This window comes from Theropithecus gelada, chromosome 2, assembly GCF_003255815.1.
Source record: "Theropithecus gelada isolate Dixy chromosome 2, Tgel_1.0, whole genome shotgun sequence".
NCBI lineage: Eukaryota > Metazoa > Chordata > Mammalia > Primates > Cercopithecidae > Theropithecus > Theropithecus gelada.
In genome coordinates, this window is record NC_037669.1 from 21,549,327 (window position 1) to 21,577,022 (window position 27,696).

The 27,696-nt window shown below is 37.7% G+C and overlaps 1 protein-coding gene and 1 pseudogene across 1 annotated transcript in view; both read right to left on the bottom strand.

Annotated features, from left to right (window-relative positions):
* The window catches only part of SENP7 (SUMO specific peptidase 7), a 199,254-nt gene that overhangs the window by 123,807 nt on the left and 47,751 nt on the right, over positions 1–27,696 (bottom strand). Inside the window, exon 4 of the mRNA XM_025374920.1 lies at positions 9,846–9,943. Coding sequence (XP_025230705.1) covers positions 9,846–9,943 — 98 coding nt within the window. The remainder of the gene's footprint in view (positions 1–9,845; positions 9,944–27,696) is intronic.
* LOC112618196 lies at positions 7,712–8,626 on the bottom strand (annotated as a pseudogene).

Consider the following 27,696-nt stretch of genomic DNA (forward strand, 5'->3'; position numbering starts at 1 on the left):
GTGTACCTGTCCCCAGTAAAGCCTTGCCACAGTCTCCATTAGAAACCACAGATTTACTTCCTGCTGATGAGTCTGAAAATTGTTAAAATAAATATATAAATTGCAGGTTAAGACAAGGACCCTGCAGACACCAATATCACTGATTATGACCAAAGAAATAACATGGAGACTACACCACCACATCCACTCAGAATACAACCCTAACAAACATCACAGATACATCTACAGGAAGAAGTCTCTACCAAATGAAGTTAATTCATAAAGCTGAAAGTAACAACTGTTAACACCAGATGCATGGATATCAACATAAGAATACAAGAAACATGACAAAGCAAGAAAGCATGACATCTCCAAAAAAATACAATAATTCTCCAGTAACGTAACACAGAAAAACACACGTATGAAATGCCTGAAGACAAACTCAAAATAATTATCTAAGGCAGCAATCCCCAACTTTTTGGCACCAGGCACCAGTTTCAGGGAAGACAATTTTTCCACAGACCAGGGGATGGCAGGGGAGTATGGATTGTTTCAGGACAAGACCGTTCCATCTCAGATCATCAGGCATGAGATTCTCACAAGGAACATGCAACCTAGGTCCCTTGCATGCACAATTCAAAATAGGGTTCATGCTCCTGTCAGAATCTAATGCTCCCACAAATCTGACAAGAGGCGGAGCTCAGGCAGTAATGTTCACTCACCTGCCACTCACGCCCTGGCTCTGTGGCCTGGTTCCTAACAGGCCACGGACCAGTACCAGTCCATGGCCCCAAGGGTTGGGGATCCCAATCTAAGGAAACTCAGCAAGTTACAAGAGAACACAGAAAAATAATACAAAAAAAATCAGAAAAGAAATTCAGCATATAAATGAGAAATCAACAAAGAGATAGGTATCATTAAAACAAACCAAACAAAAATCCTGGAATAGAAGAGTTCAATTAATGAAATAAAAAACACAATAAAGAACTTCAACAACAGACTAAGCAGAAGAAAAAAATGTCTTTTTGAAGACATGTCTTTTGAAATAAACCAGTCAGACAAAAAAAAAAAAAAAGAATTAATAAAGCCAACAAGGCACATGCTACATTATAAAAAGACCAAATATTCAAATTTCAGTTGTTTCAGAGGAGGAGAGATTGGCAAAGACACAGAAAACCTATTTAACAAAATAATAGCTAAAATTTCCCAACTCTTATGAGAGATATACACATCAAGAGACAGTAAGTTCAAATTTTACCAAATAGATTCATTCCAAAAAGGTAAGCTCAAATATTACCAAATAGATTCAATCCAAGACACTATACTTCTCCCAGACATTATGCTCAAACTGTCTAAAATTAAAGCCAAAGACAGAAATCTAAAAATAGCAAGAGAAGAGCATCAAGTCACATATAAAGGGAATCTCCATCAGATTAACTAAATTTCTCAACAAAAACTTTATAGGCCAGGAGAGAATGGGATGATATGTTTAAAGTGCTGAAATAAACAGCTACCAGCCAAGAACGATATATTCAGCAAAGCTATCCTTCAGAAATGAACAGGAAATAAAGTCTTTCTCAGGCAAACAAAAACAGATAATTTATAACCGCTTTACTGATGCTATGAAAAATGCTTGAGTCTAGAAGCAAAAAGACAGTATCTACCATCATGAAAACACACAAAAGTATAAAACTAACTGAAAGAGCAGGCACAAATGAGAGAGAGAGGAATCAATCATTATCACTACAGAAAACCACCAAGTCATAAAAGTAAACAATAAAGAAAGGAACAAATGATATACAAAACAATCAGAAAGCTAACAAAATGTCTTTACACTACCAATAATAACCTTAAATGTAAAGGTTTAATTTAAATGTAATGTACTGTAATGTAATTTAAATGTAAATGGTTTAAATTCTCCAATTTAAAGACGTAAACAGGCTAAGTGGATTTAAAAAAACAAGACCAAACTGTATTCTTCCTAGAAAAAAATTCTCTTCACCTATAAAGACACACATAAACTGAAAGTGAAGGGATTAAAAAAATATACATCACACAAATGAAAACAAAACATATGCATTAGTAGCTATATATACTTATGTCAGACAAAACAGACATTCAGTCAAAAAAACTTACAAAGAAACAAAAAGGTCATCGTATACTGATACAAGCATAAATTCAGAAAGAACATAAAGATTCTGAATACATACACCCAACATCAAAGCACACAGAAATATAAAGTACGTATTATTAGAGTTAAAAAAGAAAACAGACCTCAATACAATAATAGTTTGGAAAGTCAACATCCTCTTATATGGTTTGGGTCTGTGTCCCCACCCAAATCTCATGTCGTATTGTAACCCCCAGTGTTGGAAGAGGGGCCTTATGGGAAGTGATTGGATCATAGGGGACAATTTCCCCCTTGATGTTCTCCTAATAGTGAGTGAGTTCTAATGAAATCTGGTTATTTATAAAAGTGTAGTGTCTCCCCCTTCATTCTCTGTTTCTCCTGCTCCAGCCATGTACAATGCACTAACTTCCTCCTCACCTTCTGCCGTGACTGTAAGTTTCCTGAGGCTTCCCCAGAAGCAGAAGCCTGGACTGCCAGCAAAACCATGAGCCAATTAAACCTCCTTTCTTTATAAATTATAAAGTCTCAGGTAGTTCTTTATAGCAATGTGAGAATGGACTAACACACTCTCTTTGAACACTAAACAGATCATCTAGACAGAAAATCAACAAAGAAACATCAGGTTTAATTTGCACTATAGACCTAATAGACCTAACAGACATTTACAAAACATTTCATCCAAGAGCTGCAGAATACACATTTTTTCACCAGTGCAAGAAACATTCTCCAGGGCAGATCATATGATAGGACACAAAACGAATCTCAATAACTTTTCAAAAACTGAAATCATATAAAGTATCTCCTCAGACCACATTGGAATAAAACTAGAAATCAAGTAACAAGTGGAACGCTGGAAACTGTACAAACCCCTGGAAATTACACAACATGCTCCACAGCCATTAGGTCTGAAGAAATTAAAAGAAAAAAAATTTATTTTACTTCCTGAAAGAAATGAAAACAGAAACACAACATACCAAATCTATGGACAAGCAAAAGCAGTGTTAAGAGAGAAATGCATAGCAATAAATGCTTATATCAAAAAGTAGAAAGATTTCAAATAAAAAGTGGTTACAATGAACCTCAATGGACTAGAAAAGCAAGAATGAACATAACAAGAATTAGGAGGAGGAAAGAAATTGTAAAGATCAGAGTAGAAGTAAACAAAATGAAGACTTTTTAAAAAAAGATCAAACATAAAGTTGGCATTTTGAAAAAATAAAACTGATACACCACGAGCTAGACCAACCAAGAAAAAAAGAAAGACCCCAACAAGATTGAAAACAAAAAGTGAGACATAAAAATTGATACCATAGAAATACAAAGGATCATTAGACACTACTATTAATATGAACAACTATGTGCTTAAAAATTGGAAATCCAAGAGGAAATGAATGAAGAGACCAATTCCAGGCCCAATGGCTCATCCCTGTAATACTATACTCTGGGAAACCAAGGAAGGAGGATTGCTTGAGACCAGGTGTTCAAGACCAACCTGGGCAACACAATGAGACCCCATCTCTACAAATTCAAAACATTGGCCAAGCGTGGTGGCATGCACCAGTAGTCCCAGAGACTTGGAGCCTGAGGAATGAGGATCACTTAAGCCCAGGAGGTCAAGACCACAATGAGTTATGACCATGCCACTGTACCCCACCCCAGGCAACAGAACAAGATCCTGTCTCAAAAACATAAATAAATACAAATCTAAAAATAGAAAACAATTCCATTCATAATAGCTTCAGAAATAAGGAAGTATTTAGGAATAAATTTAACAAAAAAAAGGCAAAGACACACTGAAAACTACAAAACACTATTGAAAAAAATTATAAAGGACATAAATGGAAAGACATCCCATGTTTATTAATCTGGAGACAATATTGTTAAAATGGCAATATTCCCCAATTTAGTCTACAGAGTCAATAGAATCTCTGTCAAAATCCTTGCTGGTTTTTTATTAAAAACGACAAGCTGACTCTAAAATTCAACTGAAAATGCAAGAAACCCAGAACGGCTCCAAAAAATATTGAAAAAAAATAAAGTTGTAAGACCCACACTTCCCAATTTCAAAACTTACTACAAAGCTGCAATAGCACATGGCAGTACCAGCATATGGACAGACATATGGAACAATGGAAGAGAACTGAGAATCCAGAAATAAACACTAACACTTACTATCAACTGATAGATACTTCACAAAGATTCCAAGACAATTCAATGGAAAATAATGAAGAGACACCATTGTCTTTTCAACAAATGGTGCTGGGACAAATGAATATCCAAAGGCAAAAATATTAATTAGGGTGCCTATTTCATTCCATACCTAAAAATTAACTTAAAATGGATCAAAGACCTAAATCTAAGAGCTAAAACTATAAAACTCTTAGAAGAAAACACAGGAGTAAAGGATCACAACCTTGGATTAGGCAATGGTTTCTTAGATATGACACCAAAAGCACAGAGACAAAAGAAAAATAGATAAATGGGACTTCATCAAAACTTAAAATCTTTTATGTTTCGAAGGACACCATCAAGAGAGTGAGAAACTTGCCAAAAGTATCAGATAAAATATATGAAAATCATATACCTGATAAGGGACTTGTACCCAGAAAATATTTTTTAACTCTTACAACAAAAAGATAATCCAATTTTAAAATGGGCAAAGGATCTGATTAAACAATTCTCAAAAAGACATACAAATGATCAATTAGCACATGAAAAGACAATCGACATCATTTAGTTTTAGGAAATGGCAATCAAAACCACAATGAGGTACCACTTCACACTCACTAGGATGAAAGATGGAAGGAAACAAAAGAAAAGAAAAGAAAAAAGAAAGAGGAAAGAACGATGGAAGGAGATGACTGCTGGTGAGGATGCAGAAAAACATGAATCCCTCATACAGTGCTGGTGGGAATGTAAAATTGTACAGTCATTTTGAAAAAAGTTCAGCAGTTGCTCAAAAAGTTAAACAATATTAATGCATGACACAGCAATTCTAATCCTAGTTATCTGTTTAAGATAAATGAAAACATATATGTCTTAGGACGGGCACAGTGGCTCATGCCTATAATCCCAGCACTTTGGGAGGCCAAGGTGGGCAGATCACTTGAGCTCAAGAGTTCAAGACCAGCCCGGGCAACATAGCAAAACCTCATCTCTACAAAAAATACAATTAGCCAAGCATGATGATGCATGCCTGTAGTCCCAACTACTTGGTGGGCTGAGGCAGGAGGATCGCTTGAGCCTGGGAGGTCGAGGCTGCAGTGAGCTGTTTTCCACCACTGCACCACTGGGCAAAGTGTTTTCCACCACTGTACCACTGGGCAACAAAGTGAGACTCCATCTCAAGAGAAAAAAAAGAAAAAGAAAAAAGAAAACATGCATCTACACAAACACCTGCAAACACTTGTACAGGAATGTTTATGACAACATTACTCATAATAGCTAAGAAGTGGAAACAATATAAAAATCCAATTGGTGAATAAACACAATGTGGTGTAAAAAGAAATGAAATACTGATATATGCTACAATATTAACAAACCTCAAAAATATTATGCTCAGTGAAAGCCAGATGAAAAAGAACAAACATATTGTATGATTCTGTCTATATGAAATGTCCAAAAAATCAAATCTTATAAGGTTAGTGGTTGCTTACAGTTGTAGGTGAGAATATAAAATGGTTGCAAAAGAGCAGTTTCTTTTGGAGCATGATGGGATGTTCTAAAACCATCACCAGACTGTAGTGATAGCTCACAATTCTGTAAATATACTAAAAATTATTTAATTATTGAATTAAAATGGGTGAATTTGATGATGTGTAAATTGTATCACAATAAAACTTAATTTTTAAAAAAGCACTAAGAAGTATTACAATCTTTAAAGTAAGATCAAACCCAGGAGATAGAGTCAGCAGTTCCAAAGTAATACAAACATATGGAAACTTTTTCCCCCTCTCCAGGTGTATTTTTGTTGCTTTGACTTCCCTTTGCCCAGCAGCAATTTATAAAATGTTTCAGATAGCCTAGAAGAATTCAATGTTATTAAAACAAAAATTTAAGTCTGTTAATACTGGACTAGGTTTCCTAGAGATGCATTAATAACATTCCTCTCCATTATAGTAAGAAGGCCTAAATTTCCTCAACTATGAGATAAGGCCAATGCTACTTACATCTCACAGACTTATAAAAATTAAATAAGACAGTTCAGGCTTAGCCTAATGCCTACCATATAATAAGTACTCAGTAGATATTAGCTGCCATAATTATAATAGACGGTTTTCAGTTCCAATCTGATATTGCTCATGTACTCTCATGACCGATACACCAAATAATTAGTGGAGTAGGAAGAACAGCACAATTTGATTTAAAAAAAATTACACTACAAGAGACCTAAATCTGTAGGTACAAATTCTGTAAGCTCATTGATAGTGAAAATGAGATCAAGAGAGGAAAAAAGAATCCCATTAAAACAGAAAAACCAAACTGTTTCTCTTCTAAAAATAATATGCCCAAGAGAATTTTACAAAATCCTTGTGCTGTGAAGCAAATACATCATAATTTCCCATTCCTGTTGTTTTGAACAAAGTCACTTCCTAACTCTGCCTACTAACTTAACTGTCATAACCCAGTTTCATCTAAACAACTCATCATGTTCCATTCCACCTTAGTTTCCAGATATTCTAGATATCCTAACCATCCCATTTTACCTACCTTTTAGAAGCAGAACATTCAGAAAAAGGTTAAGAATCAAAAGCTCCAGAACTTTCAATAGAGAAAAACTGAAGTATAGACAAGATGCCCCCTCCTAGCTTAAGACAACTAGGATTTGGAAATGACTCAGGTCCTTTCTACCACACATCAGAGATACATTTTTAAATTCTACTTTTTAATATTCATATACATCCCCCAGAAATAATTTATGAACATTTTAACATTGTGAATTTGAACTAATTATATATTAATATAGTTAGTTATATATATAAAAGACATATATATGCATCTTCAGTATAAAATTTTGAAATAATACAAAGCCCTCTAGATTTTAAAAATTTGTCAAAAATCATATTCTATTATTCAAAAATTGGCTGAGTAAACTATAAAACTAATTACACTAATGCCTGTTGGCTACATCACTTTTATCAATTTAAAAATGTATCATTTTCCTTTGTCAGGTTCATGTCAACCACACTGTTCTTTTTATTTATTAAAAAGATGGTGATTTGGTTCATTATTGTATTTTTAATTCAATTTCTACTGCTACTGAATTTTAAAAACTTTTTATCCTCTAACAATATCATTAAGTGTATATTAAATAGATGTTATAATGTTAATGCTGTGACCACGCCTGAAAATCACTAACTCTGGAAGAGAAGTCAGATGTCATAAATTCTATAAGGAAGGCCAAACAATTATCTTTTTATGCTAGGCTGACAATTTAGCAGAAAATACACTGAAAAAAATATTAGTGATAATGCCAGAAAACTAAAAGGCAAAATTAAAGCAATATGTTACAAAGTTATTGATTGATATCCCAAAGAACCTGTGCCCACCACTTTATAAGCATTCTTATGGAAAAGTGAGATTTAAGTAAGTATTTTTTAATTTTTACTTTTATTAGTTTTTTGTAGAGATGGTGTTTCACCATGGTGCCCAAGCTGTACTTGAACTCCTGCACTCAAGTGATCCACCTGCCTCGGTCTCCCAAAGTGCTGGGACTACAGGTGTGAGCCACCGTGCCCGGCCTGAATGATATAAGTTTTTTGTTTTTTGTTTTTTACTAGGCAAAGAACCTTAATCACCTTTGTTTCAAAGTTTATTCCCAGGCTTCTTCGGCTTAATTAGCTGCAAAGAATGAATTGTGTATAAGCAAAAACTGAAAAGAGCTGCAGTGTCCAAGGGGCTTGGGCTTAAATTAGAGATCTAGATTTTATCATATCCATAAACAAAAATTTCTTTAAAAGCGGTCATAATATAAAATAGCAGCTCCCAGTAACTTCTTCAAGTTTTATCTTCAGAAGTTGATTCAATTCAGTTTGCCTCATTCTTGGAAGCCTCATCAAAATTCTCCACAAGATCAGGAACTTCATCATCATTATCCTCTCCAGTAGCAAGTGGTGCTTTTCCATCCACGGGCTGTTTGGGCAGAGCTTCAGCCAGTCTCCTTAAACTAGTCAGACTGTCTGCACCAAGCTGGTTTAAGATGCTGTGTAGCATTTCTGTCAGCTGCTTTGTCTCAGCATGGCCTGTAACGGTGAAAGTGTTTGCTGCCAGCGATGCCTGAACTTTAGGGTTGTTAAAGTGGATCACCATTCCTTGGTTTGTAAACACATTCACCTCTTCAATACCAGAGATACTGTTTACCCCTAACTTCTTTAAGGACAGCTCAAGATTTTTATCATCTGCTGTGGCTGTTCCATGAACCACCTTCTTCTTTCTACAAGCAGTTCCTTTCCCACCAATGTGCACTTGTGCCTGCAGTTTGGCAAGTTTTTCCTGATTCGTGATTGCTTCTTTCATCCTGTCAGAGCAGGTAAGGGGACATGCAGGGAATTAGGGTTGGTGCTCACAGGGTCTCAGGTGGGCCAGCTGAGATTAGGCACACACATGCAGGGATACAAGACGGCAGCTAAAGGGGAATTATATATGTTTTGAAGCATGCAAAGTCTTCAGGATATGTCTCCCATAAGATAAAACAACTTCGTATGTGCAAACCTTTCAGAAAATGTGGCTTGGCTTTATTAATTAAAAATTATCATTCCTTTACTTCTAGCATTCCATCTCTCAAACGAAGTATAATTTTTTTATGTAAATCTTTTTGGGAAACCAAGTCTGAATACTGAATGTGTGCTTGTTCTAAGGATGAAAGCATCATCATTGCATCAACAGACCTGCCTTATTCACCTTGACAAGTTATCCATGGTATGGTATGTCAAGAGGCTCATAAACTGCTATGGAGTCGCCAATATATGTTTATATTTCCTACACACAATTTACTTGAAAAGGGAGAATTAGACTACGTAGTTTATAGAAGTACTTTGACATAAATTCAAGGACCCCACTGAGTCTTCTAAATTTGTGTGACTTTCCAATAATCATAATTTGCTATTCTCATTTTTTCATTCACTATGTTAAAAAGAAAATTCAATACTCTTTTTAAAATAACAACTTTCTAATCACTGATTTATGTCCAATTCTGAAATACTGTAAATTATTTCCAGTAACAACTGTAATTTGAATCCTCCAGACATTTAATTCCCCTATACAAATAATTTGTTAGCACTGTGACTATAGGACAATAGTTGCTAAACGGAGTATTTTTGGCTGGCCCAAGTACAGAGGTATTTACAACCAGTTGATTACAAGTTGCAGATGTCTTTGTTTCTGCTCCATTCCCACTGCTTCATTTGACTAGCCTTTAAAAAACAAAAAAGAAGAAGAAATCGAGCACCCTTTCTCACTGCTGATCGCAAATAATGAGTCAATCATCATATGTATAACTCTTGCATTATCAGCAAAAGCTTATCAAGATGTTCCAAATGCACAAAAACAAGGGAGTTAAGATACTAACAATCGCAGAAAGTTAAGAGACTGAAAGAATCTGAGAGGCTACTGAATTCAAACCTTCTATTTTAAACATTGTGGTCATAATTGAGATACAACAAGCTAAAATAAATCATTTATGGTCACATTTTATAGGATAAGCCCATACTATGTCACACACACACACATATCTTACCTTTCTGGTGAAGACTTGGAAGCGACAGGACACCCTCGGACATGCTTTTTATTTTTATGGTCTAGAGAGATGACTTTATTCCTTAGGCTTCTTTCCCACTAGGAAAAAAATGAAATTTTAATAATAAACATATCAATATGCAAGAGGCATTTAAAATGTTCTTTTTTATTTGGAAATTTGTTATAAACAAATACATAGTAGTTCAGAGAAAAATAATAAGTGCAATCTATGGAATATCTGGCTCTCTTGCTAATGCAGAAATGTAAGTCCACCAAAAAATACTAGGAAGACATTTTAAAATACCAAGGTAATTTTAATCAAAAAAATCAATACTTTGAGATTCCAAAGCTTAAACAGCTATTAAAATCTGGAATGTATTTAAAGGAAGTAATGAAAATTATTACATAGAAGGTTAATGGACGGGCGTGGTGGCTCACGCCTGTAATCCCAGCACTTTGGGAGGCCAAGGTGGGTGGATCACCTGAGGTCGGGAGTTCAAGACCAGCCTGACCAACATGGAGAAACCCCGTCTCTACTAAAAATACAAAAATTAGCCAGGCATGGTGGCGCACTCGAGAGGCTGAGGCAGGAGAATCGCTTGAACTCGGCAGGCGGAGGATGCGGTGAGCTGAGATCGCGCCATTGTACTCCAGCCTGGGCAAAAAGAGCGCAACTCTGTCTCAAAAAAAAAAAAGGTTAAATAGGGCCTATGATTCTAAAGTAACTGCATTTATAACAATTGAAAGATATTAAAGTTAGTTACCTATGAACTGCCACATGGAAAATTTTAGGAAAGAGCTAAATAAATAAATAAATAAATAAACCCAAATAAATGAAAAAGACATCCCCTAATCGAGGACTGAAACACTTTACTAACTATATCAACTATTTTGGTTAGCAGTTGGGCATTACTCCCCAAAGTGACCTCCAGGTTCCATTCACTCCCTACCAAAATTCCAACAGCCTGTTTTGCAGAAATGGACAAACTGATCTGACGATTAATTGCGAGAGGCTCAGAAGAACCAAAATAATCTTGAAGAAGAAGAAAAAATTAGAGGACTCACATTTCAGTTTCAAAATTTACTATGATGCTATAGTAATCAAAACAATCTTGGCAAAGGGTAAACATACAGATTTATTGGACAGAATTGAAAGTCTAGAAATAAACCCATATAACTAAGACCAACAATTGATTTTCAACAAGGATGCCAAAACCTTTCATGGAAGAAAAATAAACTTTCAACAAATAATTCTAGAACAACTAAACTGCCACACGCAAAAGTATGAACTTGGACCCTTGCCTCACACCATATTCAAAAATAGATTCAAATGGAGAGAAGACCTAAATATTATACAAGAGCTAAAATTATGAAGCTCTTAGAAAAAAACACAGCAGTACATTTTCATGACTTCTATTTGGCAATGATTTCACAGATATGACCAAAAAACCACAAGTGACAACAGAAAAATGATAAATAGGACATCAGCAAAATTTCAAACTTTTATTCATCAAAGAACACTACTGGAATAGTGAAAAGGCAACCAACCCACCAAATGGGAGGAAATACAGTATCCAGGCCAACCACAATGGCTCACACCTGTAATTCCAGCACTCTGGAAGGCCAAGGCAGGAAGATTGCTTGAGGCCAAGAGTTTCAGGCCAGCCTGGGCAACACAGCAAGACCCCATCTCTTAAAAGAAAAAAGGTATAGTGTTCAAAATTTAAAAAAAAAAAAAACTCTTACAATTCAGTAAGATAAAGACAAAAATATTTTAATGGGCAAAGAATGTGAATAGATATTTCTCCAAAAAAAACTACACAAATGACAAAAAGCACATTAGAAGACACTCAATGTCATTAGTCATTAGGAAATGCAAATCCAAACCAAAGTGAAAGATCTCCACAATGAAAACCATAAAACATTGATGAAAGAAACTAGAGAACGCCAAAACAATGGAAAGATATTCCACGGTCATGGTTTGAATCAATATTGTTTATCTCCTTCGAGAACAAAAAAGGAAAAATGAAAAAAGAATCAATGCTGTTGAAATGTCATTGTTAAAATGTCCACACTAAATGAAGAAATTTATAGATTCACCAAAATCCCTATAAAAAATATAAATAACATTCTTCCCAGAAGAAGGAAAAATACCCCTAAAGTTTACATCAAAACACACAAAAAAAATGCAAGTCAAAACCACAATGACATATCATTTCGTACCCACTAGGATGAGGAATGAAAGGAAGAGAGAAGGAAAAGGAAGTAAAAGAGCAAGAAAGAGAGAAAAAAAATAAGTGTTGGTGAGTATATAAAGAACCTGGAACCTTCATACATTGCTAGTGGGAATGTAAATGGTACAGCTACTGTAAGAAAAAAAAAAAAAAACAGTATTGCAGTTCCTCAATAACTTAAACATAAAATTACCACATGACACAGAAATTCCCATCCTAGGTATAAAACAAAAGAATGGAAAACAGGTTTTCGAACAGATACTTGTATGTTCATAGAAGCATTATTCAATAATAGCAAAAAAGGTGGAAACAATACAAACAGATGAACAGATAAACAAATGTGATATATCCATATAATGGAATATTATTAGACCATAAAAAGAACTAAAGTACTACCACATACTATGACATGGATGAACTTTGAAAGCATTTGTGCTAAGTGAAAGAAGCCATAGACACAAAAGATCATATACTGCGTGATTCTGTTTTTGTGAAATATCTAGAACAGGAAAATCCAGGCAACAGAAAACAAAGCAGTAATTTCCAGGGGCTGGGAAGCTGGGGGAATAAAGAGATAAAATAAGAAGTGAATGCTTAATGGTTAAAGAGTTTCCATTTGGAGTGATGAAAAAGTTCTGAAACTAGACAGAGAAAGTGGTTGCACAACACTGTGAGTGAACTAAATGCCACTAAATTGAATGCAATTAATAGCTAATATGGTAAATTTTGTTCATGTGTTTTGTCACAACAATAACAAAAAAGTGAAAGGAAAGGAAACGAAGGGAAGGGAAGGGGAGGGGAGGGAAGGGGAGGGGAGGGGAGGGAAGGGAAGGGGATAGGGAAGGGAAGGGAAAGAAAGGAAAGGAAAGGAAAGGACTAAGAATAAAGAGACTGGGTGCAGTGGCTCACATCTGTAATCCCAGCACTTTGGGAGGCCAAGGTGGATAGATCGCTAGAGGCCAGGAGTTCGAGACCAGCCTGGGCAACACGATGAAATCCCATCTCTACTAAAAATACAAAAATTCACTCAGCATGGTGGTGCACACCTGTAGTCCCAGCTACTAGGGAGGCTGAGGCACGAGAATCGCTGGAACCCAGGAGGCAGAGGTTGCAGTGAGCCAAGATCATGCCACTGCACTTCAGTCTGGGCAAAAGAATGAGACTCTATCTAAAAAAAAGAAGAAACCACTAAGAATAAAGGAAAAAACTGATAAACTAGATTCATCAAAATCAAATATTTCTGCTCATCAACAAACATACAATTAAGAAATAAAACAGCTACAGATTGAAAGTATTTGCAATACACATCCTGACAACAGATTCATATCCTTATTATATAAAAAATTCCTGTACATCAATAACAAAGACTAAACACTCAGACTGAGCCAGTACAGTGGCTTATGCCTGTAATCCCAACACTTTGGGAGACTGAGGCAGGAAGATTACTTGAGGTCAGAAGTTTGAGACCAGTCTGATAAATATAGTGAGACCGTATCTCTACAAAAAAGGTGGTGGCACGTGTCTGTAGTCCCAGCTACTCAGGAGGCTGAGGCAGGAGAATCACTTGAGCCTAGGAGTTTGAGGCTGCAGTGAGCTATAATTGTACCACTGCACTCAGGCCTAGGTGACACAGGAAAATCCTGTGTGTGTGTGTGTGTGTGTGTGTGTGTGTGTGTGTGTGTATAAAAACTCAGATTTTAAAAATGAGCAAGAATTCTACTTGAAATAAAATGGAATAAGAATAATCTTCTCTGCTTCTCCCACTGAGCGCAACTAAGAATTCTAGACAGACTTCATGGCAAAGCTATCTTAGGACCCTGAAGAGTATGTGCTAAGAATGATATTGGTGAACTCAAAGTAATACCAAACCTGCAATCTAACCAAGACCCAGAGACTTACAACTTAATATTCAAAATGCCCAGGATATAATCCAAAAACTGCTTGGCATATAAAGAACCTAGGAAATCTCAACAACTCACAAAAGATGAGAATCAAGAGCAGCCAAGTAGAAGAAGACAGAGATGTTGAAATTATCAGAAAAAAAATTTCATTTTATTTATTTATTTAATTATTCATTCATTTATTTATTTATTTGAGATGGAGTGCAGTGGCATGATCTCAGCTCACTGCAACCTCCGCCTCCCAGGTTCAAGCAATTCTTCTGCCTCAGCCTCCCAAGTAGTTGGGATTACAGGCACCCACTACCATGCCTGGCTAATTTTTTGTATTTTTCGTAGAGACTGAGTCTCACCATCTTGGCCAGGCTGGTCTCCAACTCATGACCTCAGGTGATCCAGCCACCTCAGCCTCCAAAAGTGCTGGAATTACCGGTGTGAGCCACCACACACAGCCAGAAAAAAAAGCTTTAAAGTGGCTATTATACTGTTCTCTGAGAGGATGAACTCTCTTCAAAGAGGTAAAAAGACAGAAAATCTCAACAGAGAAACAAAAGTAAAAAAGAAACAAATGGCACTTTGAGAACTACAAAGTAACATGACCAAATTTTAAAAAGCACTGAATGGCCTAAAGCAGGAGTCCCCAACCCCAGGCCATGGACTGGTATTGGTCCATGGCCTGTTAGGAACCAAGCCGCACAGCAGGAGGTGAGTGGCAAGTGTGCAAGTGAAATTTCATCTGTAGTTATAGCCGCTCCCCATCACTCACATTACCACCTGAGCTCCACCACCTGTCAGGTCAGTGGCAGCATTAGATTCTCAAAGCACAAACCCTATTGTGAACTGTGCATATGAGTGATATTGGTTGCATGCTCCTTATGAGAATCTAATGACTGATGATCTGTTACTGTCTCCCATCACCTCCAGATGGGATCATCTAGTTGCAAGAAATCACGCTCAGGTCTCCCACTGATTCTACATTATGGCAAGTTGTATACTTATTTAATTATGTATTACAATGTATTAATAACAGAAATAAAGTGCACAATAAATGTAATGTGCTTGAATCATTCCAAAATCATCCCACCTGCCCCACTACATGGGTCCATAGAAAAATTGTCTTCCATGAAACCTGATGCCAAAAAGGTTGGGGACCGCTGGCCTAAAGAGAAGAAAGGATACTAAAAAGAGGTCAGTGGATCTGGAAATAGATAGACCAATAGAAATTATTCAATCTGAAGAACAGAAAGGAAACAGATGCTTATGTAAATTTAATGTTATGCTTTTTAAAAAAAAGAATGAAAATACATTGTAACAAAAAATTTAAAGTGGCCCACCCACCACCACTGGCACCCCCACGTGTCATCCGGAGAAACAAAAATCAATCCACACTCCTCAACATCACCAATGCATATCATCAGGGTTCCTAGGGAACTATCTACCCATCTACTGCTACCAAGACCCACACACACCATTGGGGGTGGGGGAGCATGAAGAGAGATCCACTCTGCCCACCATCAGCACCTGTACACATCATCCTCCAGAGGTGTAGGGATCGATCCACTCCCCAACTGGCTCAGAAACATGCCTTCCAAAAACCTGACGACAAGCCATCCCCACCTATAGCTGCCACTGCCACTGCCTACACAAATCATCTAGAGGTCTGGGGATTGGCTCAACGCACCAGCCACACTGGCACCCACACACACCACTGAGGCAACTAATGACAAGTCCACCCAGCCCACCGCCATTATTACTGGTGCTTAAGGAGCACCCCACCTGGAGTCCCCACGCTCAGCAAAGCCTCACCATGGCTGCCATTAACAAAAGCAGTCTGCGTCACTTAGGAACTCCGACACTGCTGACAAGAGTTACAATCCAAAAAATCATAAAAGATTACATGACTGTGTCTATGTAAAATCAGACAAACCCCTTCACAGAACCAGCACTATAAATATATCTACAGGAAAAAGTTTTTCCTACCAATGTTAATGAATAAATTGGAAGAAAACAACTGTTACAATAAACACAGACACCAACAAAAAGACACAAGAAACATGAAAAACCAAGGAAACAAGAAACCTCCAAAGAAACAAAATAATTTTCCAGTAAGAGACCCATAAGAAAAGGAAATGTACGGAATGCTGGAAAAAAATCAAAATTAGGATACAACAGAAACTAGTGAGATTTTTTTCAAAAAAAAAGATAAATAATCCAAAAAATTAGGAAAACAATTTATGATCTCGAGAAATTCAACAAAGATTGATATCATTTAAAAAGTCCTACAACTGAAGATTTCAATGAAATGTAAAATACAGTTGAGAGCCTCAGTAATAAACAAAATTAAGCAGAAGAACTTCTGAACTTGAAAACAGGTTTTTTAAAAAATAACCCATTCAGACACAGGCCGGGCGCGGTGGCTCAAGCCTGTAATCCCAGCACTTTGGGAGGCCGAGACGGGCGGATCACAAGGTCAGAAGATCGAGACCATCCTGGCTAATACCGTGAAACCCCGTCTCTACTAAAAAATGCAAAAAACTAGCCGGGCGAGGTGGCGGGCGCCTGTAGTCCCAGCTACTCGGGAGGCTGAGGCAGGAGAATGGCGTAAACCCGGGAGGCGGAGCTTGCAGTGAGCTGAGATCCGGCCACTGCACTCCAGACTGGGCGACAGAGCGAGACTCCATCTCAAAAATAAATAAATAAATAAATAAATAAATAAATAAATAAAAATTAAAAACTAACCCATTCAGACACAAAGGTGAAAAACAACTTTAAAAAATGAAGAAAGCCTACATAACATATGGGATGCCATAAAGCAACCAAATGTTCAAATTATGGGAGTTTCAGAAGAAAGAGAAATGGAAGAAAACATTTGAAAAAAATTATAGCTGAAAATTCCCAAGTCTTGCAAAAGATAAAAACATGAAGATACAGGAGTACAAAATTCCTCAAATACATTCAATCCATAAAAGGCTTCTACAAGGTGTATCACAGTCATACTGAAACGTCAAAGACAGAATTCTAAAAATAGTAAGAAAAATATCAAATCACATGTAAGAAAATCCCCATAAGATTAAAAACAAATTTCTCAGCAGAAACCTTACAGGCATATGATGATATATTGCAAGTGCTGAAAATAAAATGTCAGTCAATAATACTAGATTCAGCAAACTTATCATTCAAAAATAAAGGGCAAATAACATCTTTCCCAGACAAGCAAAAATTAAGGGAATTCATCACACTACACTACAAAAATGCTTAATGCAGTCTTAAAACTCTCAAAGAAACACACAAAAGTACAAAACTCAATAGTACAGCAGAAACACAAATAAGACAGAGGAATGGAGTCACATGCTGTCAATACAAAAAGCCACCAAACTGGGCGTTCCAAGATGGTGAAATAGGAACAGCTCCAGTCTGCAGCTCCCAGCGTGATCGACGCAGAAGACACAAAAGACGGGTGATTTCTGCATTTCCAACTGAGGTACCTAGTTCATCTCATTGGGACTGGTTGGACAGTGGGCTGCAGCCCACAGAGGGCAAGGTGAAGCAGGAAGGGGCATCGCCTCACCCTGCAAACGCAAGAGGTCAGGGGATTTCCCTTTCCTAGCCAAGGGAAGCCATGACAGGCTACCTGGAAAAACGGGACACTCCTGCCCAAATACTGCACTTTTCCCAAGGTCTTAGCAACCAGCAGACAAGGTGATTCTCTCCCATGCCTGCCTCGGCACGTCCCACACCCATGAAGCCTTGCTCCCTGCTAGCGCAGCAGTCTGAGATCGAACTGCGAGATGGCAGCCTGGCTAGGGGAGGGGCGTCTGCCATTGCTGAGGCTTGAGTAGGTAAACAAAGTGACCGGGAAGCTCAAAGTGGGCAGAGCCCATTGAAGCTCAATAAGGCCTACTGCCTCTAGACTCCACCTCTCTAGGCAGGGCATCGCTAAACAAAAGGCAGCAGACAACTTCTGCAGACTTAAACGTCCCTGTCTGACAGCTCTGAAGAGAGCAGTGGTTCTCTCAGCACAGCGTTTGAGCTCTGAGAACAGACAGCCTGCCTCCTCAAGTGGGTCAATGACTCCAGTATAGCCTAACTGGGAGACACCTCCCAGGAGGGGCCAACAGACACCTCATATAGGCGGCTGCCCCTCTGGGACAAAGCTGCCAGAGGAAGGATCAGGCAGCAATATTTGCTGTTCTGCACTATTTGCTGCTCTGCAGCCTCCGTTGGTGATACCGAGGCAAACAGGGTCAGGAGTGGACCTCCAGCAAACTCCAACAGACCTGCAGCTGAGGGACCTGACTGTTAGAAGGAAAACTAACAAAGAGAAAGGAATAGTATCAACATCAACAAAAAGGTCATCTACCCCCAAACCTCATCTGTAGATCACCAACATCAAAGACTAAAGGTAGATAAAACCACAAAGATGGGGAGAAACCAGAGCAGAAAAGATGAAAATTCTAAAAATCAGAGGACCTCGTCTCCTCCAAAGGATCGCAGTTCCTCGCCAGCAACAGAACAAAGCTGGATGGAGATGACTTTGACGAGTTGACAGAAGTAGGCTTCAAAAGGTCAGTAATAACAAACTTCTCCAAGCTAAAGAAGGATGTTTGAAGCTAAAAATCTTGAAAAAAGATTAGACAAATGGCTAACTAGAATAAACAGTGTAGCAAAGACTTTAAATGACCTCATGGAGCTGAAAACCATGGCACGAGAACTTCGTGATGCATGCACAAGCTTCAATAGACAATTCAATCATGTGGAAGAAAGGGTATCAGTGATTGAACGTCAAATTAATGAAATAAAGCGAGAAGACAAGGTTAGAGAAAAAACAGTAAAAAGAAATGAACAAAGCCTCCAAGAAATATAGGACTATGTGAAAAGACCAAATCGACATTTGATTGCTATACCTGAAAGTGATGGAGAGAATGGAACCAAGTTGAAAAACACTCTCCAGGATATTATCCAGGAGAACAGCCCCAACCTAGCAAGGCAGGCCAACATTCAAATTCAGGAAATACAGAGAACACCACAAAGATACTCCTCGAGTAGAGCAACTGCAAGACACATAATTGTCAGATTCACCAAGGTTGAAATGAATCGAAAGTGTTAAGGGCAGCCAGAGAGAAAGGTCGAGTTACTCACAAAGGGAAGCCCATCAGACTAACAGCAGATCTCTCGGTAGAAACTGTACCAGCCAGAAGAGAGTGGGGGCCAATATTCAACATTCTTAAAGAAAAGAGTTTTCAATCCAGAATTTCATATCCAGCCAAACTAAGCTTCATAAGTGAAGAAGAAATAAAATCCTTTACAGACAAGCAAATGCTGAGAGATTTCATTACATCCAGGCCTGCCTTACAAGAGCTCCTGAAGGAAGCACTAAACATGGAAACAAACAACCGGTACCAGCCACTGAAAAAACATGCCAAATTGTAAAGACCATCAACGCTATGAAGAAATTGCATCAGTTAATGGGCAAACTAACCAGCGAATACCATAATGCCAGGATCAAATTCACACATAACAATATTAACTTTAAATGTAAATGGGCGAAATGCCCCGATTAAAAGACACAGACTAGCAAATTGGATAGAGTCAAGACTCATCAGTGTGCTGTATTCAGAAGACCCATCTCATGTGCAAAGACGCCCATAGGCTCAAAATAAAGTAATGGAGGAAGATCTACCAAGCAAATGGAAAGCAAAAAAAAGCAAGGGTTGCAATCCTAGTCTCTGATAAAACAGACTTTAAACCAACCAATATCAAAAGAGAAAAGAAGGCCATTACATAATGGTAAAGGGATCAATTCAACAGGAAGAGCTAACTATCCTAAATATATATGCACCCAATACAGGAGCACCCAGATTCATAAAGCAAGTTCTTAGAGACCTACAAAGAGACTTACACCCCCACACAATAATAACGGGAGACTTTAACACCCCATTGTCAACATTAGACAAATCAACGAGACAGAAAGGTAACAAGGATATCCAGGAATTGAACTCAACTCTGCACCAAGCGGACCTAATAGACATCTACAGAACTCTCCACCCCAAATCAACAGAATATACATTCTTTTCAGCACCACATCACACTTACTCTAAAATTGAGCACATAATTGGAAGTAAAGCACTCCTCAGCAAATGTAAAAGAACAGAAATCACAACAAACTATCTCTCAGACCACAGTGCAATCAAATTAGAACTCAGGATTAAGAAACTCTTTCAAAACCACACAACTACAAGGAAAGTGAACAACCTGCTCCTGAATGACTACTGGGTAAATAACAAAATGAAGGCAGAAAGAAAGATGCTCTTTGAAACCAATGAGAACAAAGACACAACGTACCAGAATCTCTGGGACACATTTAAAGCAGTGTGTAGAGGGAAATTTATAGCACTAAATGTCCACAAGAGAAAGCAGGAAGATCTAAAATTGACACCCTAACATCACAATTAAAAGAACTAGAGAAGGAAGAGCAAACAAATTCAAAAGCTAGCAGATGGCGAGAAATAACTAAGATCACAGTAGAACTGAAGGAGATGGAGACACAAGGAGATTCGGCAAGCCAAATCCAGCAGCACATCAAAAAGGTTATCCACCACAATCAAGTCGGCTTCATCCCTGGGATGCAAGGCTGGTTCAGCATATGCAAATCAATAAACATAATCCATCACATAAACAGAAACGACAAAAAGCACAATTACCTCAATAGATGCAGAAAAGGCCTTCAACAAAATTCAACAGCCCTTCATGCTAAAAACTCTCAATAAACGAGGTATCGATGGAACATTTCTCAAAATAATAAGAGCTATTTATGACAAACCCACAGTCAATATCATACTGAATGGGCAAAAACTGGAAGCATTCCCTTTGAAAACCAGCACAAGAAAAGGATGCCCTGTCTCACCATTCCTATTCAACAGTGTTAGAAGTTCTGGCCAGGGCAATCAGGCAAGAGAAAGAAACAAAGAGTATTCAGTTAGGAAATGAGGAAGTCAAATTGTCCCTGCTTGCAGATAACATGATTCTGTATTTAGAAAACCCCATTGTCTCAGCCCAAAATCTCCATAAGCTGATAAGCAACTTCAGCAAAGTCTCAGGATACAAAATCAATGTGCAAAAATCACAAGCATTCCTATACACCCTTAACAGACAAACAGAGAGTCAAATCATGAGTGAACTCCCATTCACAATTGCTACAAAGAGAATAAAATACCTAGGAATCCAACTTACACGGGATGTGAAGAACCTCTTCAAGGACAACTACAAACCACTGCCCAAGGAAATAAAAGAGGACACAAACAAATGGAAGAATATTCCATGCTCATGGAGAGGAAGAATCAATATCGTGAAAATGGCCATACTGCCCAAGGTAATTTATAGATTCCATGCCATCCCCATCAAGCTACCACTGACTTTCTTCACAGAATTGGAAAAAAACTACTTTAAAGTTCATATGGAACCAAAAGAGCCCACATTGCCAAGACAATCCTAAGCAAAAAGAACAAAGCTGGAGGCATCATGCTACCTGACTTCAAACTATACTGCAATGCTACAGTAACCAAAACAGCATGGTACTGGTACCAAAACAGAGATATAGACCAATGGAACAGAACAGAGACCTCAGAAACAACACCACACATCTACAACCATCTGATCTTTGACAAACATGACAAAAACAAGAAATGGGGAAAGGATTCCCTATTTAATAAATGGTGCTGGGAAAGCTGGCTAACCATATGTAGAAAGCTGAAACTGGATCCCTTCCTTACACCTTACATAAAAATTAATTCAAGATGGATTAAAGACTTAAATGTTAGACCTAAAACCATAAAAACCCTAGAAGAAAACCTAGGGAATACCATTCAGGACATAGGCACGGGCAAGAACTTCATGTCTAAAATACCAAAAGCAATGGCAACAAAAGCCAAAATTGACAAATGGGATCTAATTAAACTAAAGAGCTTCTGCACGGCAAAAGAAACTACCATCAGAATGAACAGGCAACCTACAGAATGGGAGAAAATGTTTGCAATCTACCCATCTGACAAAGGTCTAATATCCAGAACTTACAAAGAAAAAAACAACCCCCCCTATCAAAAAGTGGGCAAAGGATATGAATAGACAATTCTCGAAAGAAGACATCTATGCAGCCAACAGACACATGAAAAAATCCTCATCATCACTGGTCATCAGAGAAATGCAAACCAAAACCACAATGAAATACGATCTCATGACAGTTAGAACGGCAATCATTAAAAAGTCAGGAAACAACAGATACTGGAAAGGATGTGGAGAAATAGAAACGCTTTTACACTGTTGGTGGGACTGTAAATTAGTTCAACCATTGTGGAAGACAGTGTGGCAATTCCTCAACGATCTAGACCTAGAATTACCATTTGACCGAGCAATCCCATTACTGGGTATATACCCAAAGGATTATAAGTCATTCTACTATAAAGACACATGCACACATATGTTTATGACAGTACTATTCACAATAGCAAAGACTTGGAACTAACCCAAATGTCCATCAATAATAGACTGGATTAAGAAAATGTGGCACATATACACCATGGAATACTATGCAGCCTTAAAAAAGAATAAGTTCATGTCCTTTGCAGGGACATGGATGAAGCTGGAAACCATCATTCTCAGCAAACTATCACAAGGACAGAAAACCAAACACCGCATGTTCTCACTCGTAGGTGGGAATTGAACAATGAGATCACTTGAACACCGGGTGGGGAACTTCACACACTGAGGCCTGTCGGGGGTTGAGAGGCTAGGGGAGGGATAGCATTAGGAGAAATACCTAATGTAAATGATGAGTTGATGGGTGCAGCAAATCAACATGGCACATGTATACCTATGTATCAAATCTGCACATTGTGCACATGTACCCGAGAACTTAAAGTATAATAAAAAATAATTTTTTAAAAACCACTAAATCACAAAAGTAAACAATAAAAGAAGAGAGAAATAGAGATATAAAAACAGTCAGAAAATCATTAACAAAATCAGTAAGTCCTTTTTTTAAAACTTTTAAGTTCAGAGGTACCTGTGTAGGTTTGTTACATAGGTAAACTTGTGTCATGGGGGGTTGTTATACAGATTATTTATCACCCAGATATTAGGCCTAGTACTCATTAGTTATTTTGCCTGATGCTCTCCCCTCCTCACACCCTCCACCTTCTGAAAGACTCTAGCATGTATTGTACCCCTCTGTGTCCATGTGTTCTCATAACTTAGCTCCCACTTATAAGTGAGAACTTGCGGCGTTTGGTTTTCTGTCCTGCATTAGTTTGCTAAGGATAATGGCCTTCAGCTCCATTCAAGTCCCCGCAACAGACATGATCTCATTTTATGGTGTATATGTGCCACATTTTCTTTATACAGTATAACATTGCTGGGCATTTAGGTTGATTCCATGTCTTTGCTATTATGAATACTGCTGCAATAAACATATGTGTGTATGCATCTTTATAATAGAACAATGTATATTCCTTTGGGTAAATACCCAGTAATGGGACTGCTGGGGTGAATCGTATTTCTGTCTTTAGGTCTTTGAGGAATGGCCACACTGTCTTCCACAATGGGTGAACAAATTTCCACTCCCACCAACACTTTATAAGCATTCCTTTTTCTCCACAACCTCACCACCATCTGTTACTTTTGGAGTTCTTAATAATAGCAATTTTGACTGGTGTGAGATGGTATCTCACTGTGGTTTTGATTTGCATTTCTCTAGTGATTAGTGATGTTGAGCTTTCTTTCATATGATTGTTGGCTGCATGTATGTCTTCTTTGGAAAAGTATCTGTTCATGTCCTTGGCCCACTTTATAATGGGGTTGTTTTTTGTTTGTAAATTTAAGTTCCTTATAGATGCAGTATATTAGACTTCTGTCTGATGCAGTTTGCAAAAATTTTCTCCCATTCCGTACACTGTCTGCTTACTCTGCTGATAAGTTTCTTTTGGTGTGCAGAAGCTTTTTAGTTTAGTTAGGTCCCATTTGTCAATTTTTGCTTTTGTCACAATTGTTTTTGGTATCTTTATCATGAAATCTTTGCACATGCCTATCTCCTGAATGGTATTGCCTAGGCTGTCTTCCAGAGTTTTCAGCTTGAGGTTTTACACTTAAGTCTCTAATCCATCTCGAGCTAATTTTTGTATATGGTGTAAGGAAGGGGTCCAGTTTTAATTTTCTGCATATGGCTAACCAGTTATCCCAGCACCATTTACTGAATAAGGAATCCTTTCCCCATTGCTTGTTTTTTCAGGTTTGCCAAAGATTAGATAGTTGTAGGTATACAGTTTTATTTCTGGGCTCTCTATTCTGTTCCATTGTGCCAGTAGTACAGTGTGCCTGTAGTACAACTTGAAGTTGGATAGCATGATGCCTCCAGCTTTGTTCTTTTTGCTTAGGATTGCCTTGGCCATTCGGGCTCTTTTTTGGTTCCATATGAACTTTAAAATAGTTTTCTCTAGTTCTGTAAAGAATGTCATTGGTAGTTTGATAAGAACAGCATTATATCTATAAATTGCTTTGGGCAGTATGGCCATTTTAACGATATTGATTGTTCCTATCCATGAGCATGCAACGTGCTTGTGTCATCTCTGATTTCTTTGAGCAGTGTTTTGTAGTTCTCCTTGAAGAGATCTTTCACCTCCCTCGTTAGATGTATTCCTAGGTATTTTACTCTCTTTGTGGCAGTTGTGAATGAGTTCGTTCCTAATCTGGCTCTCAGTTTGATTGTTGTTGGTATATAGGAGTGCTAGTGATTTTTGGATACTGATTTTGTATGCTGAGACTTTGCTGAAGTTGCTTATCAGTTTAAGAAGACTTTGGGCTGAGAATATGGGGTTTTCTAGATCTAGGATCATGTTGTCTGCAAACAGGGATAGTTTGATTTCTTCTCTTCCTACTTGGATGCCCTTTATTTCTTTCTCTTATCTGACTGCCCTGGCCAGGACTTCCAATACTATGTTGAATAGGAGTGATGAGAGTGGGCATCCTGGTCTTCTGGCAGTTTTCAAGGGGAATACTTCCAGCTTTTGCCCATTCAGTACGATGTTGGCTGTGGGCTTCTCATACATGGTTCTTATTATTTTGAGGTATATGAGAGGGGTAAGTCTTCACTACCAATAACAACCTTGAACATAACTGGTTTAAATTCCACAATTAAAAGATTTAGACTGGCTGAACAGATAAAACACAAGACCCAACAGAATGCTGCCTACAAGAAACTCACTTCATCTATAAAGACATAGATGAAGTGAAAGTGAAGGGATGTGATGAATACATATATATATAAAATATGTATATTTATATATATATAATATATATATATATTTTATATATATATATATATATATAATATATCCCCCATACAAATGGAAACCAAAAGTATGCAGGAGTAGCCATACTTAACATCAGACAAATAGACATTAAGTTAAAAAAAAAAAAAAAAAAACTTAAAAAGAGACAAGACAGTGTGGTGATTCCTCAAAGATCTAGAAGCAGAAATGCCATTTGACCCAGCAATCCCATTACTGGGTATACACTCAAAGGAATATAAAGCATTTTAATATAAAGATACACGCACACACATGTTCACTGCAACATTATTCACAATGACAAAGACTGGAATCAACCCAAATGCCCATCAATGATAGACTGGATTAAAAAAATGCGGTACATGTACATCAGGGAATACTATGCAGCCATAAAAAGGAAAAAGATCATGTCCTTTGCAGGGACATGGATGGAGCTGGAAGCCATTATCTCAGCAAACTAATGCAGGAACAGAAAACCAAACACCACATGTCCTCACTCATAAGTGGGAGATGAACAATGAGAACACATTGGTGGGAAATAATACACACTGGAGCCTGTCAGGGGGATGGAGGGGAAAAAGAACATCAGGAAGAACAGCTAATGGATGCTGGGCTTAATACCTAGGTGATGGGTTGATCTGTGCAGCAAACTACCATGGCACACATTTAGCTATGTAACAAACCTGCACATCCTGCACATGTACCCTGGAACTTAAAATAAAATTGAACGAAAAAAATAAACATATTGCAAAACTTGAAATAAAAATAAAAAGAGACAAAAACGTCATCACATATTGATAAAGAGAAAAACTCAGCAAGAGCACATAACAACTATAAACATATACACCCAATACAGGAGCAATCAGATAAATAAAGCAAATATGAGAACTAAAGAGAGAGCTAAATCCCAATACAATGATACTTGGAGAATTAAACATCCCACTTTCAACATGTAGAAGGAAAACAAACCAAAAAAAATTGAACTTTTCTGCACTATAGACCAAATGGACCTAACAGACGTTTACAGAACACTTCATCCACTAGCTATAGATTACACATCCTTCTCATGAGCACAAAGAACATTCTCCAGAATAGGCCATATGTTAGGCCACAAAGCTAACATCAACAATTTTTTTATTATTATTTAAGTTCTGAGATACATGTGCAGAACATGCAGGTTTGTTACATAGGTATACATGTGCCATGCTGGTTTGCTGCACCCATCAACCCATCATCTACATTAGTATTTCTCCTAATGCTATCCCTCCCCTTGCCCCCCACCCCACGACAGGCCCCAGTGTGTGATGTTCCCCACCCTGTGTCCACGTGTTCTCATTGTTCAGTTCCCACTTATGAGTGAGAACATGCAGTGTCTGGTTTTCTGTTCCTGTGTTAGTTTGCTGAGAATGATGGTTTCCAGCTTCATCCATGTCCCTGCAAAGGACACGAACTCATTCTTTTTTATGGCTGTATAGTATTATATGGTGTATATGTGCCACATTTTCTTAATATAGTCTATTATTGATGGGCATTTGGGTTGGTTCCAAGTCTTTGCTATTGTGAAGAATGCCACAATAAACACATGTGTGCATGTGTCTTTATAGTAGAATGATTTATAATCCTTTGGGTATATACCCAGTAATGGGATTCCTGGGTCAAATGGTATTTCTGGTTCTAGATCCTTGAGGAACTGCCACACTGTCTTCCACAAGGGTTGAACTAACTTACACTCCCACCAACAGTGTAAAAGCATTCCTATTTCTCCACATCCTCTCCAGTATCTGTTGTTTCCTGACTTTTTAATGATTCCCATTCTAAATGGCATGAGATGGTATCTCATTGTGGTTTTGATCTGCATTTCTCTGATGACCAGTGATGACGAGCTTTTTTCATGTTTGTAGGCCACATAAATGTCTTCTTTTGAGAAATGTCTGTTCATATCCTTCGCCCACTTTTTGATGGGGTTGTTTTTTTCTTGTAAATTTGTTTAAGTTCCTTGTAGATTCTGGATATTAGCCCTGGGTCAGATGGGTAGATTGCAAAAATTTTCTCCCATTCTGTAGGCTGCCTGTTCACTCTGATGGTAGTTTCTTTTGCCGTGCAGAAGCTCTTTACTTTAATTAGATCCCATTTGTCAATTTTGGCTTTTGCTGCAATAGCTTTTTGTGTTTTAGTCATGAAGTCTTTGCCCATGCCTATGTCCTGAATGGTGTGGCCTAAAACCTCACCAAATTTTTAAAAATAAAAATCATATCAACATCTTCACAGACCACAAAGGAAAAAAAAAAAAAAAGCTAGAAACCAATAACGAGAACTTTAGAAACGATACAAATACATGGAAATTAAACAACATGCTCCGGAATGACCAGAGTCAAGGAAGAAAT